At 38.0% G+C, this 15882-nt stretch overlaps 1 protein-coding gene across 4 annotated transcripts in view; it reads right to left on the bottom strand.

Moving 5' to 3' along the window:
- ANO4 (anoctamin 4) overlaps positions 1-15882 on the bottom strand; it is a 168784-nt gene that overhangs the window by 13884 nt on the left and 139018 nt on the right. For all 4 annotated transcript variants that reach the window (XM_048958570.1, XM_048958563.1, XM_048958578.1 and 1 more), the window contains 8 exons: positions 15597-15737; positions 13425-13589; positions 9631-9667; positions 7102-7213; positions 6071-6128; positions 3740-3837; positions 1807-1949; positions 675-827 (listed from right to left, as the gene is read on the bottom strand). In XM_048958570.1, coding sequence (XP_048814527.1) covers positions 675-827; positions 1807-1949; positions 3740-3837; positions 6071-6128; positions 7102-7213; positions 9631-9667; positions 13425-13589; positions 15597-15737 — 907 coding nt within the window. The remainder of the gene's footprint in view (positions 1-674; positions 828-1806; positions 1950-3739; positions 3838-6070; positions 6129-7101; positions 7214-9630; positions 9668-13424; positions 13590-15596; positions 15738-15882) is intronic.

The following is a 15882-nucleotide window of genomic DNA, read 5'->3' as shown; positions in this document are numbered from 1 at the left end:
TTGCTTTGGCACACTACAAGGATGGGGGTGTTTTAGAATCAGTTCAGAGAACTCTTGCAGCAGTGTGTGGCCAAGTGACCTCAAAGTTATGTTAACCCTGTGTTCAGCAACGCAGGCTTTCCTCATTGACAGTAAATTGTTTCTTGGAATCTAGACCCATCCTGTCTCATGCACTAAGGACACAGCCACGAGTCATAGGGGATGTTCTTTTCGGCTAGGTAGATAGAAAACACACAGGATTCTTACTGAATGGCGGCTGCTTTCATTTGATGTTTCTGCAGCTCTCTCTGGTTATTATATTCAAACTGAGCAGCAGTGTTCACAGTATGCTTGCCACAAGAAAAACCCATAGAGGACACTGGTCACTTCATTAATATATAGAATCATAGGATATCCTGAGCTGGGAGGACCCATAAGCATCATTGAGTCCAACTTTTGGACATCTTGGCTGTTAAGTCATTCAGAAAATCCTTAAAACTTTTTTTTTTTTTTTTCCCAATATAGATTTTTTAATTGCATTAACGGACTGGCATCAGATGTCTGAAGCTTTTTGTGCATTGTCAGATTGTGTATTGCTAATGCAGAAGATGACTGAAAATTCCTTCACCCACTCTTACTTGAGGTGGTCAATATTTTGTCCTAAAAATAACATGCACATGTAACAAAGCACTCACCTATATCTTTGGCTCTTGAAGCTAAAGGTCTTCTCCACTGGGTGACAAATTTGTATGCATCAAGCCTAATTTCGATAATATTGTTAAGTAAGGCCAGAAGTGGTGCCAATGGAAAAGCTGCCACAAAAATGGTTGTGAATCCAAACTGAAGAACTAGGAAAGAAAGGGAAAGGTCACAGTGTAACTGTCAAGCTCTAGTTTTAAGGGCTAAGAGGGTGAAGTATCTCACGTACAAACATCACTTACTATGTTGTACCATACAATAGTCTAGTGACTTTTGTGCAAAACTTCCTTGCTGAAAGTTCAGAGTGAGGATGATCAGAAGAAATGCATGCATGTCTATCCCTGAGATGAAGTGCAACATCTAGAATTTTTAGCTGGGGAAGAAATTTGAAGGTAGACAAACCTTTTTTTTTTTTTTTTTTTTTTTTTTTTTTTAAAGAAATTGACATTGTTACTGCAGCATCAATTAGGACATCCGAATACTTGCATAGATTACAGCACAAAGTACTGGTGGGCCATTGTTTGAGACCTTATGTAAGTTTCTAGAGCTAGGTCTTCAGATTCCTAAATTTTGCATTACTTTGAAAAGAATTGCGTGAGAGAGAAAAGAGAAAAAGCAAACAAAAAAACCCCAAACATTCAAGATATACACAGTTCAGTCACACAGGGCCAAAGTTTTTGTTCTTTGACATTTGTTACAACAGTTACCCTCCTCTGCAATGCCATTGACAGGCAGTAAATGAGGGTGATTTCAGATAAACAAGCTGTTCCACATAGTTTTAAATAAAATCCCAAGGGAACTTCCTTGAGCACAAATCAGCAAAGAATTTCAGAAACATACACAGGTGAAGGGTTGCAATGTAGAAAGCAACCTTCCCCATACAAAGCCAGAATCAGAAGTGTTTCATAAACATGGGGTTAGCAAACCAAAAGCACTGTGGTTAGCTACACTGACTTGGTTTTGTTCTCATAAATTCACTCCCATTCCTCACCTGACCCGTGAGAATGAGAACCGTTTTGTAGCCTCCTTAGCTTCATACAGCAATTTCTAAGAGAGCACACCGACTCGCATCAACAAAAAACAACATTAAAATCTACTGAAGGGAGAGAAATAATGTCAGTGCCATACTCATTTCTAGGTATTCATCAAACAGTCCATAAGCATTCATAGGCTGCAGGTTGTAGTCCTTTTCCCACTGTGGGAAGCTTGTTTTTCTCTGTGTGCCATACTCTTGCCGTAGTTTTCTTCTGGTCCACCAATTTTGAATTAGCCTATTTGAATAAATGAAAGAAACAAAGCAAAGAATGTTATTGGCTATTCATAACTCAACTGGAAGAGGCTAAATGTGCACATACCTTGAAAATATTTTCCAATGCACAGGAAAATATAGCATTGGTTATATATGAGGCTGATGACAGTATAATAGGTATAAAAACAGATAAGGCTGATGGGCTGTTATTCAGGTCTACACATTATTAAAATGAAAAGGAGATTTTGACATCTTTTTATTACCTCTTTTTGCCTACATAAAATTACTTCAAAGCCTTTTTATAAGGCAAAATGCAGCGTTGCATGGAGATAGTTAAGCTCTGAACAAGAAACTATTAAACAGCTTCTAATGCTGCTTGATCTCTTCCTGTATGTGAGGTGGGGAAGGCTAGGGAAGTTCTGCACTACAGAGTTGCCTCCAAATCATGTTCTTTGCAGAAATGATTGCATTCTTTCATACAAAATGGAAACAAAACATGCTTGGCTGCTGCATTTCAGGGCTAGAGAGGAGATGTGAAAGCTGAAGAACATCTATTTCTCCCACAGAATGAGTTTAAGCTTCTGAACATTACTGCAACGGTGATTTGCACTGTGACTCTAAAGAGAAGGGACTGATTTACAGCAGTTTATTCTTATTATAGCATTTGTTCTTAAACAATCTCCTCCTATTTACTTCTGTCAACTTCTGTGATCTTCTTCAATGCTCATTATTAGGTTTCAATATCCCTATTAATAAGTAGGAGAAAGATCTAATGGAAACTGACAAAAGAGGAAGGGAGTGGAAAAAAGGATCAATGCTACTGCTGCTGTTCCCCTCTTCCAACCTCAGCTGCAAAATCCTGACCAGCAGCGCTAGGTGCTGACTGGGGAAGATGGATGAATAGTGAATGCTGAGTACCTTGATTGTCCATTACACCATGCATTTAAATCATTCACCCCAATCTCATTATGGCTAGATGTGATCAGTGCTGAGGCTGCCTAAAATCGCTGCTGCAACACATTCTGCAGCTCAGGGACCAACCTCTGAGCTAGCTCTTATGTGGATCCTGCAGTGAAGCAAATCCCTCCAAGCTGCAGAAGTTGACAAGGGCAAACTTTCTGACAATGTCAGCTCTCTCTTACGTTTTCACACTTGCTAATTTCCCTTGATGACCTGCCACACTGTCTCTAGCATCAACTGTCTCTATTAGTCATACTCATTAAATACTAATCAATGAGAAATGAACCAATAGGAAATGAATAATTGTTAGCCCTTTTAGCTAGGGCACAGCTCCACAGTGCCCAGATCACCAGGGGACATATCTATATACCAGTCAGTACATTTTTCTGGCTCTGGAGTGAATATGCCCACAATGTATTTTTATTTTTTTTTCCCCAGCTCATACCCGTCCTTTCAGGCATCTTTTATCACTCAGCAAGGAGAAATCCAATTTAGAACTTCCTGACACAGATAAAAGATGGTACATATAATATTACCTGCGCAAGGCAAACAGTTGTCTTACAGATATTTTTTCAGAGTTTAAAAAAAATGAATACAATATAATTAAGTACTTCCCACATATATAGTTGTTAGTATTGATATTGCACTTTCAATTTTGCAAACTATGTTTAATATCAAAAACCCAGAGCACCAGCTACCTGAAAATCTAACTGAAGAGCTCCCTACTCAAAGGGATATTTTCTTATTCTTATGGCAAACTTACCTTGCTTTTATGTAGCAGTTCATAAGGAAACAGTAAACTTGGTCACAAATTCTGTGATCTACAAAAACATAAGCACTAAGTTTACTTACGGGTAGCCCAGTTCCATGAAATTATTCCAAGTCTGCTTTAGCACCATTATGATACCCATTTGCATACAGAGATCAATAAGGCATCCACTAGGGTGGCACTACAGAAAAAAAAGAAACAAAAGATTTAATAGAAGTAATGCTCAGTTTAAATTATTTCTTAAAAAGCATAAATTAATATTTAATAATTTACTTAAGGGAAATGAAATGCTGTTTTCTTTATGATTATTTTTTAAATATAGACTCATGGGAGCATATGAAACTGTATTGTACCATGAGCCCTTTAAGTCTGTCATCTAATTCTCTGCAGGAATCAGATTCAGCTGAAACAAATATCATTTTCACACTAGAACTGCTAATAAGTTTATGGCAGTGAGTAAGATAGAGGCAAAAGCTAACAGATTTCTCCACTGATTACAGTAGGGACTGACTATGCCTCAAGTCAAAAAATGAAGAGAAAATTCCTCCTGGCTGTACATGCAAAGACTTTATGCCTAGAGGCTAGTCCTAATATTGTCTATTAAGTACTTAATGTATGGCTGAGTGAACTCCTCAAAGCTATTCTCTTCTTGAAGATCTACAAATCTCAACTAGCAGTTCTCAACATCTCTTGCAGAGTGCTTACTTGCTTTAGTTGTGGCTCCAGGCCTTGAGGAAGAATGCTCAGCTAGTAACAATTTAGGTGTTGCCACTATTTTTAGTTTTAGTATTGGAAGAAACAGAAAAGTGCCAAAAACTTTGCAGATCCAAACAGTGGAGCCTGAGCTGTATTAAGTCCTGGGTATTATGGATAAGTGAAGCAGATTGCTGCCACAGAACTGGAACTATTTCTTTTTAGGTTTTAAAGAGAAAAAAATGGCATTAGTTATGACATCTAGCAAAATGCAGGGTGAATTTCTTACTCAAACTCTGCATTATACTTCTCAGAGCCAGGGCTCCTTCTGAAGTTTCTGTTGACCTCATTTAGCTTCTCTTTAGATTAACAGGGTAGCAGATCGATTTTTTTTTATTATTATTATTAATTAACTTCACTAGCATCATTATTAAATTATTAACCTTCTATTTTTAGGAATAAGTCACACAAGAAAATGTAGCCTAAGAAAGGAAAGTGAAGTAGCAGTGATGTTACATCCATAACACCACCAAAATATTATGTATGCTGTGGTCTGGATATATATAGGAGAATTTGACCAAAGTATATCATGCTATCCAATGTCTTGCACTTGTCTTCATCCAATGGGTGAAGAGAGGGCAATTGGAGGGATATCTAGGCATTATATTCTAAAGCCTGTTCCTAATATGACTTTTTATGGATATGGTTGATAAAGTTAAGTCTTCTTTATTAGACAATTCTTAATAAACATTTTTTTTTTTTTTTACTCTGACCCAACCTATAACATGTCATTGTAACATGTCACTGCTGCACCTCACTCCCAAACTTCATTCTTCCTTCCTTCCCTTTCTGTTCCTGCAAGTGTCTCCCATGCCCTGATTCTACTGTGAGCTGATTCAGCCCAGTAACTTAACAGAAAAAAAAAAAAGATTTCACCAGGAAAAGAAAGAGTTTCCTGCTGATACAAGAAACAGACACAGGGTTGGAAAAACACCAGAGTCAGTGCAGAAGAGGAAGGAGCAAGCTTCTGGGGAAGGCTCAGAGTAAGTGTAGAACTGACCTCTTTTTGCAGCAGCAAGCTGTTAGGTCAGCTTGGTCTCTCTCAGACTTTGAAGGTATGTTCAGTCTGTCTGTCCATTTACCACTTTTAATGTACAGAATTCACTACTTCGAAATTACGATGGCTAATTATTCATTTTTTGCTACTTTTGGATGATTTACATTAACCAAAATACTCCAATGTCTGGAATTATTTGTAAATTCATGTTGGCAGTGAAAAGACTAGCATTTTTTTGCCTGCCATTTGTCATGCATTTGTAAAATGGTTTTCTATCACTCATCTGCAAAGTAAGAAAAATTTCAGAATAAAAGGTTGTAAGGTTCATATCAAACACACCCATTTTAAGGATGAAACATTTCCAACATGAAAATACAAATAAAGGAGAAACTGTTTGATACAGAACTTCAAATGTGCTCAGACTGAAACTGCTGTGCTACAATGCTAGCATTGTAAAGGGCATGTGTGTTAATATACAGCTGTTTTAGTAGCAGGTGGTGAAATGCTGGTATTGTGGAGTTTGAGAACAACAGAAAATCCAACACCACATTCAAAGATACCTGGATAGAGTTTTACATCTGCCTCTGCTTGCATTCACTGCAACTGTAGGCAGCAGATAAATCTGTATCTTGTTTCAGGAGCACAAGAATAAGCAAGCACCCACCTCTTCCAGTCTCCACCGGTTTATCAGCCTTAGGTAGGCTCCAGGGTGTCCTGTAAATCTGTAATACATGAATATACATCAGTGATGTTGCATGAGAAGTCTATTTACAGCAGTGGAAGAAAGCTTACATTGTTGTTTTAATCTATTGTTACTTTAGCATGATTAACTACAAAGGACATTGCACGAGAAAAAGATCTGGGGATTCCTGGAATAATTTACATGAAGGGCTAAATATATTTTTACTTCCAGTTTTATGTGAACATGAAGTATTGTGCTGTTTGATGCTTAACGTATGCAAATCAAAGAGAAAGTCTGAGTAAAATAGTTTATGTCTATTTGGAAAATGGCTTTCAAATGCCAGCTCATTTTCTTACCCAAATTATGGTATCTGCCTTTCTGTGAAAGCAGTGAAAATATTAGTTTTCACTTGGAAAATATTATTTTCTCTCATGGCGTTCTCTCATGGTGTCGCCCAGAATCATTCCCAACATCCCACATGCAAATAATCCACACTGATAGTTTATCAATCTCTACCAAAAGGCTTTTCTTTTGCTTGAAGGGGGCTTGCAGGAAGAGGCATACAAATATATACATATATTTTTCTTTTTATGCAGAAGAAAGGTCTGATTCTCTGGTAATAGTACAAATCTCATGAAAACAAAGCAGCAAAGTATTCAGTACTCAGAAAGAAAAAAAAGCTCAGTGTTAAATTATTTACTTAACTGTACAAATTACCCACATGAAGACAGAGCAAAGTGGTTTGCACACATATTACTGGGGATGGCCTCAGTTTCCAGTAGTGAAATTGGTAGGAGTTAGTGTTAAGGTAATCTGGTGCTAGGAAAGTAAAACCACATCTGTTTCAGGGCTTTGGAAAGGAAAATAAAACTGTAATGTTTCCTACCTTGCTACTATGAAATTTGCATTTTAGGATGTGTGACAATACAGTACCATTTTGTTTCATTGGAGACAATTTTATTACTCCTCTCTACTTCATTTTGTGACTACAAGGATGCAGATATCAATCCTACCTTCCAAGGAAGAATGCTATATAAAAGGTAGAGCTGTTCAGGTTGACAAACTGAAAAAGAAACATTTTCAATGTGAAGCTGTTCTCCCACTCAGATTCTGTACGAGGCTGCTCTGTGAAAAAAGAGAGCAGAGTTTGAGAGGTTTAATCAGATTAACAATTTTGCTTGGCACAAAGGATGTAGACACCCATCTGAGCTGGCAATGTGTTTGTAAATTAGCCTGCTGATTTTCTTGTACAAACTGACAGTAGAAATTGTATCCGAAAGAAGTGCACAGCAAGCTAGCTTGCAAAGACTCTGAAATCTGTTCTGATATTTGAATAGGTATATTCCCAGGAAACTGCAAGATAATGTGTGTATTCTTACAAGCTCGTTCTGTTCTCTCATTTCCAGCTCTGCAGTCTACCAAAACGACACAGCTACAAGCTGTGTAAGCACCTTCTTGCTACAGATGTCACACTGAAATGAAGTAAATAAGTAAATCTTCCTTGTGGTTCTGTTTCAGGGTTGTGCCCATCTTACAGTGGGCACCTAAGGGCTCTGTACAGGCATCAGCAGAGAGCCACTTTCCTTGTCCCAGGGAGCTCCTCACAGAACAATGAGAAAAAACAGGATGGATGAGACAAACAGGAAAGAGGTAGACCATATGTCTTCTCTTCAGCTTGGCCCTTAATCTCCATTTAAAGAGCAATCAAGACATGAGTTAACCAAACAACTACTATGCCAACACACTAGTACCATGGCCTGCAACTGCTTTCCAGTTGGCATGAGCATGTTTATTAATCATCTGTTGCTGTGAACAGAAGTAATCAGAAGAAAAGCAGAGGTAGTAATGGTGGTACCATGTACCATAATGGTAATATCTGTATATGTACTTCAAAAGGAATCTCTATTAAATTACAAGCAAAAAAAAAAATATAAACTAGATTCTGTTTGGTTGGAGACATTCTACCCATGAAGAAATTTCAGATACCTGAACAAAACTGTGGAATAGACTATTCATCAACAACTGCTCTAGTGATTTGGAAATGCCTGTCAAGAACACCAGGTCTGTGCATGCTACTACATACATATGCAGCTAAGCAGAAGGAAATGAAAGATCAGAGATTTTTGATGCCAGCATGTGTTGACTTTAACAGGGCTGCTGCAGCTGAAGCTTTGCTCATATGACTTTCAAAGAGAATGGCAAAACTCTGGAGGAACATGGATTTGAGTTCAGACAAGGTGATGTAATGGCTGAAGAAGAACATCCTGACTGTCCTTTCAATTCCACTCTGAGCTTATTACACTGATAAAGATCATTCAAATGAAATTTATGCCACTAGAGTAAATAAATAACACAATAGAGGCTGGTCAGAACAGTGTGACCCACTGAGTCCTCACATAAGTGCAGTCTGCAGAAGCTACAAGAAGCAGACCTACCTCCACAAGAACCTGGCAGAAAGTAATTAAGCTCCAAGGTCTTTACATTATATCTTACTGTCCACAGGATGTCACAGGGAATAAAAGGAAATAGCCCATGCAAATTACATACTTGAAAGTCATTTTTCTCAACTGTGACTAGTAGATGTCTTTTCCACGGAAAGAGGATGGCAGCAATATTTTGAATTCAAGATATAAAAAAAAGGACTCTCAATCTAAGAAACAACAGAATGAAATTCTACCTTAGACACATTTTGAATATATCACAGATGCCTGTCTAGAAGTTAAAAAGCCCCAATGCTAGCTTAAATCAATTGTTTCCTCTGAGGAAATCTGTGGAAATCTGTCCTCCTGAACATCATCAATGTACACAGATAAACCCCAAGTTCAAAATAATGCCAAAAAACTTCTCATACACATGCTATTATTGGTTGATTTAATAGGCAATCATCTCATTTCAGATTTCTTGACCCAAGGAGCCATTGCTAACTGCCACCAACAACTGCAATCTTCCAGAGCGATGAGGATCTTCAAAGACTCAGTGACAGTCCATTGCTACCCTAGTATGTGCTGACTGTAAAACCAAACACATTAGCCTTACTCTAGTGTCTTTAAGGCTGATCTGAAAAGTTAGTTAAACTTAGAATACCACTAGAGTTTGAGTGTTGGTAAAAGTTGATGAGACACCCAGTTCTTTTCCCTCCCAGTTACTGACTCTCCTGAAGGAATATGTCTGAGAGTCCTTAAGCAACTTATTTTCAAGCAACAACTGTTGCTTCCAAAAGAGATTCCTGTGAAAGTTTTGAGTGCTCAGTCTCTGAAAACTCCAGTTACACTTTTGTCCTTGTGGTAACACTTCAACTTTTTACAAGGTAAGGGGCTGGAACAAGAACTAAGGACTGCAGGTGAGCGATTCTCACTGTTGCTAATTCAATTGCACTACAGCTTAGTTTATAATACTCTTTCATCATAAACTTAAGAAAATAATTAATTCCTAATAGATTTAAAATTAATCAAGATTTCCCATACAGACAGTTGGAGTGCTGTCAGAGCATTGGGACAAAAACAATCAGCATAATATTCAATTTTGTATTTAACATCACTTACCTAAATTTGTCAGGAAAAGAGCAACCTTTTCATACAGCTGAAACAGAGAAAAAACAGTCTCTTAAACATGTGGACAGCTCAAAAATATAGTACTGTTTTCTAGGTAATTGCTTTTACCTGTTAGATCTGACATTCAGATTGATCCCTGTCACATTCTGATAATGACTGTAATAAAACTATAAAACAATAATACCATAATTATATAATCAATCAAGGAAAAGTAATAATTGCAAGCTTATATTCATCTCTTTTCATCTACAATACATACAGGAAAAGTGCTGTCAGTGTTCCTATTTTACATACACAGTGAAAAAGAGTCTAACAATTATTTCAAAACCACAAAGCAGAGCAATAGTGTTTTTGTTTTAGTTATTTGTGGAACATTATCACACAAATAAAAACACCCCACTAAGAGTATTCTTTCACTTTCTGTGGTATTTTTAATTATTTATGTGCTTCTTTGGTGCTGGGATGAATGAAAGTTACTGGGGAGAGAGGGTTCTTCACAGAAAGCCATTAGTAGTCCTCATAGAAGGTTTGGGTTGGAAGGGACCTTTAAGATCATCTAGTTCCAACCCCCATGCTATAGGCAGGGACACTCCCCACTAGACCAGGTTGCTAAAAGCTCCATCCAGCCTGGCCTTGAATGCTTCCAGGATGGGAGCATCCACAACCTCTATGGACAACCTGTTTCAGTGTCTCACCACCCTCACAGTCAGGATCTTCTTCCTAATATCTAGTCAGAGACATTTCTTGGCTCATCTCAGTGACATTGTTCTAAATCCTAAGTGGCACTTACAGATGTTAGCAGGAAGCAAGGTCTCTAGCTCTCTGTGAGACTGCTAATTTAATAAAGCTTACAAAAACTAACTTGGAGGATTTCCACAGTTGATATTTGCAAAGATTTTCTGAACCCATAAAATACATCACCACCATCAGTATAAACTAATGCAATCAGTTCAGTTTGCTTTAAATGAGGATAGGGCCCTCCTGCAACATGTTAAATGTCCTTAACTCTCACTGATGCCTACAAGGATACCAAAATCCTCATACTTCAGGCTCAAGTACTTATTCCTAGAATATGTATAAGCGACATTTCATTACATTTGCAGTTATCCTTATGAAATGTTACTTAAATTGAGTTATGTACAATTTACGGATCAGACTGCTTAAGACCTGAAGTTATCCTGAATTATCTCATCCACGCTAACAACCACTTCTTGTTGTCAACAGCTTTTTAGTACCTTTGGTATAAATAGTTTTGATTCGAGTAATAAGAAAAATGGTTTCTTCTGGGTTTAAAATAATCTCCTAAGGGCAACTGTGGAAGTGCAAAATGCCTGGGTAGTTTATATCCCAATCCCAGCAGGGACTACACTGTTTTATAAATGTACATTGATCTGCAGATGTGAATATCAAAATTCTGTGCTGTTATTGTTCCTCATAGAACTGTAAGATTGTTAGGGATTCCATTAACAACTTCAGGACCAGATAATCTACTACTGCAGTTTATCACTACCAGTCCCACGGAGCACCATTTAGGATCATGTTTCTTTGTTCATATTTCCTACGGACAGGATCATTGGAATTAACAGTTTTATCAACCTAGGTAAATCCAGTGGTTGTTCCCAGGTCAGGCAGCACAGCTGCCTGGAAGCCATTACACTTGAAGGTCAGACCATTCAGTCACAATGGATACGTCAGTGCATTTATCTTGCTCCCAGAGCTTCCAGCCTAGAAGTTACCTGTAGTCCAGACCTTTCCCCTGATGTTTAGAGAGGTTGTCAAGTTGCATTAGAATCACTGGCTGTTTTCCAGGCTCTATAGCAGTGAGTTCCCTACTACTATATAGATCTTGGTCCATTTTGGTTTCATTATTCTGTCTTAGCTTTCTTTCCTACTGCTTTTCTTGAGTCACAGTTTGTATATGAGTCAACTACCCAAATGCTGATGTGAAAAGAGAGGTTTTTTTTTGTTGTTTTTTTTCCCCTAAAGAAATCCTACTGCTGCACTTCAGTAAACTACATTCATCCATCATGGGAAGTGAAGGTTTATGTTCATATCTCCTCTTACTAATGCAGCTAATGCAGTTTCATATTCTGGGGTTCTTTTCTTTCCATGAGCCCATATCCAGTTCTGAGGCTGCGGTGCTTATTGCATGGTAATGAGCATAAGGCTTAAGCAATGCATCTCTGTAGTGCTCTATTTATTTACTTTCAGAAATAAAACAAAGTTTCTTGAAAGGCACCTTCAAGCCATCTTCCACTATTTTAATAATTTTTCTAAGCTGTAGAACTCTTTGAGAACCAAATATTTTGTTTGTGCATTATTGCTTTGTTGCTGCTTCACTGCATACACAATGGCTTATATTGAGAGCTTAGAAATGGATGCTGTACTGACACACAGGTATACAGTTTTCATTTTATTTCTTCTATGCTTATTGTGTGCTCTAGGTAGATTAAAGAAAATCCTCAAAAGCTGCAGACAACAAACAATAAATCAAAAATAGCAGAGAAGAAAAGAGTCCCCAGTACAAATTCAAGGAGAAAAACAGCCTCCACCATTTATTTCTGGCTTTGCTCAACCTGTTGTCCCACCTGAAGGAAAATATAGTCCTAATTGCCAGTCCTTGCCAATGCTAATGGAGAACTGAAGTCCTGCAGCGAAGCTTCCCAAAACCTCCTGCTTTATAAAACAGGGGCTGTTAAAATTAATTTTTTTTTTATTATGAAATTCTTAGGTATTGCAAAGGCAAGAAAACAGTTTGCAAGCCAGCACTCAGGAATGTGCAGGCCTGAAATAACACCTCTATAAATTGTCCAGAACAAAATCAGTGTTACCTCATGGAGCAAAGCCTAGTATGCTTTTGTCAGAAAACTTGTGCCACTGAGTGCACAGAGGAATTCTGCCCTGCATCCAGGACCTGCAGATTTGTAGGCTGATTCTTTCTTTTCCTTAAAATGTATTCTTACAATGGCAGCTTACAAAGAACACAACCTGAGAGGAAAAGGCCATATATATCTTGCTAAGAACAACTAATACAAGGCTGCTACTGCTGCTACCGCAGCAATATTCAGAAGTATCTGCATCTTGATGGAATGCTGAAAGTCTTTTCCCATTTAATCTACTGGGCCTGTTGCCACGTGGAAATATCACTTTCTTCTCCATCCCAAGCCAAGTTCCAAGCCACCTTGTGTGTCCACAGTAAGGCAACCTCAGCCAGCACCAAGATTACAGTGCACCCATACTACAGCTCTGCAGTATCCTGGTAAAGGTCATAAGCAACTCTTGTAACAAGTTGTGTCTCCTTGAGTCTCACGTACTTTTCAGCCCTTCCACTTATAAACATTCTATCTGTACATGCCTATCCTCACTAGTAAACTAGCATGAAAACTGAAGCTGAAATGACAGAAACTAGTTTAAATAAGAAATAAGCTTGGCTACTGTATATAAAAAGGAACATTGAAATAATTATTACAAATAAGAAAACTAATTAAAGAGATTGAGGTCTGCAAGCATTAAAAATAAAAGGCAAAGGATAAAATATGAGCGTGGACAAGTGCCCCTAAGATATTTTTTAGAATAATCAAGTAAGTTTTACATAATGTTTCGGAATTGTACATAACATAAGTGGTGAATGACGTCCATCAACAAAAATGTCAGCCCAGCTTAGCAATGCACTGTGTAACCTCCATTCCCACTGAAGTCAGGACTTGAAAGTATTTGAGTGTACTCTTCAGACTGAGATATCAACCAGTGTGGTGGCTCACTTTGGATATGTTAGCTTTACTCACCACATTCAGTAGCATGATGATGCAAAAGTTGATGCACACTGCAGTCCCTGTCGTTGCAACCTGAGAGTTATTCCTGATTAAAGCCCACTTGAAGGCAGCAAAAGTGCTGACAGTCACAACGCGGTAAATAACAATGCCAAAAACAGCAGCAATCACCACACAGATCTAGAGAACAAAAACAACAGAGGGAAGAACCTGAAAACTTCTTTCTAACTAACTTCTTTCTGCACCTCTGAGAACTAAAGAAATGAAGAGAAAGACTTGGAAAATATGTTAACTTTGGTTCTAGAGGAAGGCTTCGACATGAATGTTCCTCCTATTGTGAATTCTTTTTAATTTTTCATAATGTAAATACCTCTAAAATCATATTAAAGTATATTTTTTGTTTTAAGCATTTTCTTCATATTGTATCTTCTCATTAACATTAGTATGGAAAACAGTATTTTCAGCTCTGGGAAATAGGAATTTTTCTTACATGCTTCCTTACATGTTTCACGATGTGCAATTATTAGTCTTCAACAAATGTACCAATATAATGATGTCTTATTTGGGATTGAATTTGTGCTTTGGTGCAATTCACAGTTACAGGAAAAATATATCTCCAGTTGTAAGCAGTTCCTCAGAAACAATCCTAGCAGGATCCCCTGTTTCTCACTACAGTTTTGGAAAGAGTCTATCTGAGGAAAGTAAGAATTTCAATCGCCCTGGTAATTTTCTCTGATGAGACTTTCAGCAAACGTGACAGTTCCAGTGTGAAAGCTGTGCAGCTGATCCAGGCTGCAAAATCACTTGATGTTCCATATGCAACAACTGAGAACTAAGTGACAACTGTTTTCCATCATGACCAATTCATGTCACTGTTTAGCAAAGCACCTGAAGGACAAAGGGTTGGGAATAAGAAGTGTGACTCACACAAATGATGGCACAGTACTGTTATCTCTCTTGTTAGAGTTTCTTCAGAAGAAGCTCGGTGCATTCTGAGGGTGTGCAGAAGCAACTTACACCTGTCAAAACTAGAGCATATCTAAGCTAACTGAATAGGCAAAATGACTCTGAAAATACTGAAGACTAACCAAATTGTTTTTGCATTTTTTAAGTCATGTTATTTGACCCAATCTCTGTGCAGAAGGAAAAGAAAAGTTGCGTGTGTGTGAATGCGAAGGGTTAGTTTATTTGATCCACTGCTTCCACGCTGGCAGCCAATAGAAACATTGCGGAGTTACTGAGCTAGAGGATTGCCTCAGGACTCCCTGCACAGTGGTAAGTTGTTTTCCTCTCCTTTGGTAACAGGGAACCATTAATCTGGTTCAGGCTGCATTTATAACTGTACTGTGCGTCAAAGCTCTGAGATTTTGAGAAATGTTTGAATAGTTTTGATAAATATATCTCCTGTGCTTAAAGCTAAACTTTTAAAGGGATATTTTTACCTAAAAGGGGGGGAAAAAAAAGCATTTTTCTAGCTCACTGGAAGCCCATGCTATGTCAACATTAAAAGTGCCTTCACTGAAAATAACCTTTGTCTTGATTCAAGTACTGTTATAGAGAAGACTTGTGGAGCATAAAATTCAGAGCTAGGCACTCTGGCACTTTCAGCAACAGTTTCTGGGCTGCATCACCTACCTGACTCTCCACAGTTCCTCAAGTTATATTCATTTGGCATTTTCTAGCCATGTAGAAAAACCCTAGTAAATTCAGCCTGGGTCCAAGTTAATCCCAACTGTGTTTTCAAGACAATCCTACTGCTACAGCTGTTACATGAATGATAGCAAGTAACAGGCTCCACCTCTTCCATGGCACCTCTCCATCACTCTGCAGTATCCACATGGGGAGGATGGTGAAATTCAGTCAGCTGAAGTTGATGCCTAAATGTGATATCACTGTTCCAACAACTGTACAGTTACATATAGATCTATGCATATAGCCTTAATATTACTCCTACATCTGGACCTTGGAGGAAAGCTTTAACTAAGTGTGAGGCTCAGTGAAGAGTAAATTAGTGTGGACTTTACAGAAACTCAGGACATCTGTTGTGCATAGATTTTCAGCCTGCAGTAAACATGCTAAAGCTTATTAACTTTCAAGCAGTCATAACCAGTATCTCCACACTCTCTCAGCAGATATTATGTTATTTTGTGTTTTTTTAAACTGGTAAATAAATAAAAGTTTTCAAACCATAAAAAATATTCCAGATGCAGAAACGATGAGTCTGCTGCATTTATCTGCAAATGCTTGATAAGGCTCTGGCTTTCCGGATATGGGGTTCATTCGTTCTTTCTTGGAGTACTTGGCTTCAAACTGCGGACGTATCTCTTCCTAAAAAACAGACAGAAAGTGTTCATGCACAGCATGGCTAGGAAAGGTTCTCTAGGAAACCTCCAATCATTTTTCATATTGCTGTTACTGAGAAATACATCTTTGAATTCAGCAGCTGGCACAGCTACTAAAAAAGCTGAGCTGG

The sequence above is a fragment of the Lagopus muta genome, chromosome 1 (assembly GCF_023343835.1).
Source record: "Lagopus muta isolate bLagMut1 chromosome 1, bLagMut1 primary, whole genome shotgun sequence".
NCBI lineage: Eukaryota > Metazoa > Chordata > Aves > Galliformes > Phasianidae > Lagopus > Lagopus muta.
The sequence above is the reverse complement of the archived record's forward strand: the minus strand, read 5'-3'. Positions and strand labels throughout refer to the sequence as shown.